This window comes from Eupeodes corollae, chromosome 2 (genome assembly GCF_945859685.1).
Source record: "Eupeodes corollae chromosome 2, idEupCoro1.1, whole genome shotgun sequence".
NCBI classification, from domain to species: Eukaryota; Metazoa; Arthropoda; class Insecta; order Diptera; family Syrphidae; genus Eupeodes; species Eupeodes corollae.
This window is the reverse complement of record NC_079148.1, coordinates 108,811,709-108,817,609: the sequence shown is the minus strand read 5'-3', so window position 1 is coordinate 108,817,609 and position 5,901 is coordinate 108,811,709. Positions and strand designations below refer to the sequence as shown.

Below are 5,901 nucleotides of genomic sequence, written 5' to 3'. Positions count from 1 at the left end.
TTTTGAAGAATATTGAGAAAAATCGAATTGACAGTTTTTTTTACAAAAAATAAAAACCTAAAAAAAAAATTAGAAAAGTTGGTAAAAATTGATTTTCGACTCAAAGATCTTTTCAAAACTTTGAGATATTGGGTTTAATTTACTTTTATCTCCCAAAACATCTTGTTGTCAACATTCAGTTAAAGTTTAAAAAAAATCGAATTGACAGTTTTTTTACAAAAAATAAAAACCTAAAAAAAAAAAATTATAAAAGTGGGTAAAAATTGATTTTCGACTCAAATATCTTTTCAAAACTTTGAGATATTGGCTTTAATTTACTTCTATTTCTCAAAAAATCTTGTTGTCAGCATTCAGTTAAAGTTTGAAAAAAAATCGAATTGACAGTTTTTTTACAAAAAATAAAAACCTAAAAAAAAAAATGTATAAAAGTGGGTAAAAATTGATTTTCGACTCAAATATCTTTTCAAAACTTTAAGATATTGGGTTTAATTTACTTTAATCTTTCGAAACATCTTGTTGTCAACATTCAGTTAAAGTTTGAAAAAAATCGAATTGACAGTTTTTTTACAAAAAATAAAAACCTAAAAAAAAAATTATAAAAGTGGGTAAAAATTGATTTTCGACTCAAATATCTTTTAAAAAATAAGAAATATTGTTTTCAAAATTTGGTAAAATTTTTAAAAAATCGAATTGACAGTTTTTTTTTACAAAAAATAAATTTCTAAAAAAAAAAACAATACTAAAACTTGGTAAAAATTTACTTTCGACTCAAATAGCTTTTCAAAACTTAAAAATATTGGCTTGAAACTTATTTTATTTCACAGAAAATATTGTTTTCGATATTCAGTAATTTTTATATAAAAATTCAACAGTCCGTTTTTCTCATAAAAATAAAATCTACAGAAAATAGTACGCAAATTTTATAAAAATTGATACGAGTACATATAGACAAACTTTTAAGCAAGACAAATCGACAGACGGGATGGGAAGTTATCAGTGTGGGTCGCATCCCAGCCTCTTTTTTTATAATATATCATAATCAAAACATTCCATTTTGTCCATCGCTTTATCAAAATGCTCTTCAAAATTCGTGAAAAACATGTAAAATACTTTTATTTGCCGTTATATATTTCTGTATACCATATGAATACATTGACTATCATGTACTTTTTTGATTTTGAACAACGAACGGTTAATCGAATAAGGAAAAAAAGCCAAGAAGTTTTTTTTGTGGCGTTTTTTGCTTTAAGATTTGGAAAAAAACTAAAAAGTTTATTTTTGGGTTTTTTTCTTTTTTGTTTGGAAAAAAAGTCCAAATTGGTGTTAATTCCGGATTTTTTGGCGTTTTTTTTTCAAACAAAAATTGTTTGGCCTTTTTTCATTATTCTAAAAGGAAAAAACACCAAGAAATTTTCGGAAAAAATAGCCAAAAAATCCGGAATTAACACCAAACTCTTTAGGAAAAAAAGTAAAAAAAATTGTATATAGAATTTTTGGCGATAATTTCAGGGAGCCCTATGACCGAGTTGGCTGGTTGAGGTCCAGGTCCGCCCAGACTGTAGCGCCACCTTAAGTAAGTAAGTAAGTATTACATATAAAATCTTATTGTTATCTCACATACAACTTGTTTTATTCAATTTTAAAACCAACCCGACTGAAATGGAAAACCCTTTATAAGAAGAAATTCAAAACATATACATATTAATTTTAACCAAACTAAAACAGACTAAAATTAAAAATAAAAACAGATTATTTAAACAAAACTAAAGCCAAAAATGTTTAAGTTACTTAAATAAACAATACCAACTACAAATACAAATTTTAAAAGACAATAGAAAATTAAATATTGTTTATGTGTAGCCAAGCATAATTCAACATTGTTGGTTTAATTTATTGACATCATTTTTAATAAAACAGTTTTTGTAAATATAATCAAACCATTTGGGTAAATATGTAAGTTTCTTTAAGAATAGTATTTTTTTCAAAAATTCCTTGGGAATTTATAGAAATTGAGTTTAAACTTAATTTTTTGCAATAATGTTTTCATTTACATCGGGTTTGGTCCTAGAAAAAGTTGACCAATTTATTTAAATTCAGAAGCAAGACAAATATTGGTTTTACATAAAAAACAGCAAAACCTTTTCTTGTCATGTTTCCATTATCCATTCTATTATAGCACCTTCTTTAAATGCAAGTCATTAGGAATTATAATTATTTATTTTAAAGTCGGGGATAAAGGTCAGACTAATAGTTTGGTACAAAAGTATGATTTTTCAAATAGTTTGATAAAGGCTCATTTTCTAACACACGAAATTGTAATTTTAAATAAGAAGAGTGGAACTTGTATTATTGACACATGTTTAAAGTTTAAAATTAAAAAATGAGATAACCCAACATTTTCACTTCGGCTGATTATTGTTCCTGGGATATTTTCCAATAACAGATGCTTGGATCTTGGCTAAGTTTGAGAGAAGTCTATTAGTAAATATGAAAAATAAAAAGCCGAATTAAATTCAAAATAAAGTTTTAAGAAAGAGGCTGGAATGCGTTCCACACTGATAACTTTCCATTGGTGTTCTTAAATACTAAAACCTGATATTCAAAGTTGTTTTCTGTAGCAGCACTTTTGTAGTGTTTGTATTCTGAAAATGTCTGTCCCTTTAAATTTTATTGAAAATGTAAACGTTTATGTTAGAAATTTATGTTTTTTTCTGGAATATAGTATTTTAAGTTAAATCGTTTGTTTTCAAAATTGATTTTAAAATTATAAGAATTTTCTAAATACCAAAAAATACAAAGTTTTTTAAAATTGAATTTTGTAGTTTTGTTTTGTTCTTAGTTTTTTTATTTTTAGATAAACACAAGTTTACGTTCATACCGTGAACTTATCCATATTTCATATCATTTGCAAAAGTAAATTCAAATAATTTCGAACATCGATCCTGTGTTTGTACTCTAAACAAGTTTATAAAATAACCGAAAGTTTTGATTATTTTTACCATTTGTTTTTGGAAATAACTACACAAGACAAACTTGTATTTATATTGACATGAATTGACAAAAAATTACAAAAATATAAAACTATTGATTTGAACAGCTGTTCCAACTATACTTTGCACCCAAATATCCAACGTAACGTTCTCACGTTAGAAAAACATATAAATACCAATGATTTTTAACAACTTTTTTATAGTTTCTTTGCGAAACCTTGACGGGGTAGTTCGCAAAGCAGAATTTCTTTAACATTTTGTTTAAAAGGAAGACAAAATATGTTTTTATTTAAATATTCTGCTGTATTGCTTACAGCATGTTTGCTATTACTGAACAATGTAAATCAAACTGAGGGTGATCTTTTTGGAGATATGATAACTGGTGGATTGCCAATATTGGCTTCAATTGCTGGTGTGGCTCTAACAGGACCTATTGCCCCAATCGTAGTTGGTTCATTACTGACCATAGGACTTGCGGCCAAAATGATGCAGGAAAGTGATAAAGAAGAAGAACCATCGCCTCTGTCCAAAAAAGATTTCTTGCAGGAAAATGCAAAAATTACTGAATCACTTTCAAACATAAAATCCCAAATGGCACAAATGGGTGCACAATTGACAGACACCATGGAAACACACGAATTGTTCGAAGACATGCGTAATGCACTCGATACTCTATGCGAAACAGTCACTGATAATTACGAAACGATCATGGATCCAAACGTCAAGGGAATAGCGAAACAATCAAGTTTGCGTGCAATGCTTGAGTATTTCAGTGTGTTTAGACAAACTTTGAAGTCATTTGTGACCAAATACATTAAACCCAAGGGAATGGTATCGGCAGCAGGAGCTGTTAACTTGTTCTTTGATTACATATTGAGAAGGGATCGGGTTGCTGTAAGTAACTATGAAGGAATAGTGACAATTTTGATGGCTGCTATTTTCTTAGGCCTTGCCCGAAAAACCGTTACTTATATTATTGTGCATTTAATTAAAATTTACAGTTCGAAAATGGAGATGATTGCTATTATGAACCAGTGCACACAAAACTTTTCAAATCATACACTTACATTCTAAAGGCTCTGACCGATGCGTACGTAATGGTTATATCCGCTCACACAGTTCAGTATCAAAATGAATTAAGGGACAAAAAAGAAAGCGGTGAGTTAAAGAAAAACTAACATTTCCAAAAATACAGTAATAAATGATAACAATCTATTTCAATCATTATTAAATTTTAGAGGCCTATGAAACAAAAAAACTTTCCGTAAAAATACTTAACCAATACAAGACTGACATGAAAGCATTGATGGAAAAAACAAAATGGGCTATGGATCAGTCAACTCGGGATGTTCGAAACTGTGGAACTTTTGAATTTTTGAAAAAAGGTAGGTTTTTGTTTTAATGAAATGATTGCGCAAAACAACTTAAAAAATGTAATTTTTAGGAGACACTTTTGATACTTTATCATACAAGAACAAAATAATCGGTGTTTCTACTAAAGTTGTCAGTGTTGAGGAGGAAGGAAAGTAAGTTTATCTTTTTTTTTAAATATATTTATTTATGTGAAAATGTGGATAAATAATTTCTACTGCTACTTTTACTCGCATAAAACATAAGAAAACATATACGTTTTTATATTATCTAAGCTAAGAAAAATATCATATGTGTTCTATATTAAAAATCTATCTTCTCTGTTAATTAAGTGTCATCACTGGGGCACGATTCATAGTAAAAGACAACATTCTTCACGTTCAAATCAAAGAAGCTCCATTTGTAGATGAAATGAACGTAGACAACGATTATCACTATTGGACAGAGCAACCATTAACATCAGATGAAGTTTTATATTTCGATTCCAAAATTAAGAGTTTCGAACTTGGTGATTTTGAACTGCCACAAAATGAATACGTAAAATGTAAGATTGTTGTGCTCCATTAATTTGCATCAGTAACTATTTTTTTTTAATTTTAATAACATTCAATTATTTTCCTTAGCTATTCAGTTTAAGGTGAAACACGAAGATGAAGGACTTATTGGCTTATATATTAACGGAAAAACAGCTGAACGAATTGGGAAGCAATGGTATCCAGGTGCTAAATCGTAAGAAAAACAAACATTTATTTTAAAAATACATGTTTGAATATTTAAAACATTAATTCCATTTCATAGGAGTGAAATTAAAATATCAGGAAGTGAAAGTCCTGAAAAGTTTGCTGATGTCAAAAATCTAGTTTCGAAAGCTCCTGCCCCAAATAGACCTTATCATGTTACTTTCCAACCAATGAACTCAAATAAGGATATTGCCATTCCATTTGTTGATGTCAGAAATGTTTATACCTACCCAGGATCACCTCTTCAAGGACTCGGTTTGTACCATCATACTGTTAAGGGTTCCGGTGGATTCCTAGCGTTGAGACTTAGGGTACCCAACATGTCTCCATATGTCGATTACAATGTTATTGAAAAGGTTATCGATGCAGTAGTAAAGCTTTAATTCAATATTATATGTAGTGGGTTTGTTAATTGTTTATACCCATACATATGTTATGTATGTTTTAAAGTTTCTACCAATAATATATTTGTGTATCAAAGATTATCAAGTCAATGTTTTTGTATGCCAAATCTGAGATATAGCTAATTAAATGATGAGTTAAACGGATTGTTTTAAGTGGAGTAAAAAATATTAAGAACAACGAGTGTGGTTATTTGTCTTGAAATTTTCGGAGAGACTTATCGTTTGGCCATTTACACCTTTGCTCTTATAGTAGTTAACGTTAAGTGGAAATTTAATTTTCTTATGGAAAAACTGCGGATGTGGAAGACAAATCTTAATAATTAAAAAGTTAACCGAAAAAAACATATATGAAGCCAAGTACAGAAATCAGCTTCGCCTGCGCCTCAAATTGTCCAT

General features: G+C 28.8%; 1 protein-coding gene across 1 annotated transcript; it reads left to right on the top strand.

The window, feature by feature from the left end:
* Positions 1 to 3,208: 3,208 nt before the first annotated feature.
* LOC129947169 (uncharacterized) lies at positions 3,209 to 5,683 on the top strand. The gene is made up of 7 exons (XM_056057616.1): positions 3,209 to 3,884; positions 3,992 to 4,148; positions 4,229 to 4,375; positions 4,435 to 4,516; positions 4,694 to 4,905; positions 4,985 to 5,090; positions 5,160 to 5,683. The coding sequence occupies exons 1-7, from the start codon at positions 3,270 to 3,272 to the stop codon at positions 5,482 to 5,484; spliced, it is 1,644 nt and encodes a 547-aa protein (XP_055913591.1). The 5' UTR covers positions 3,209 to 3,269; the 3' UTR covers positions 5,485 to 5,683.
* Positions 5,684 to 5,901: the final 218 nt, after the last annotated feature.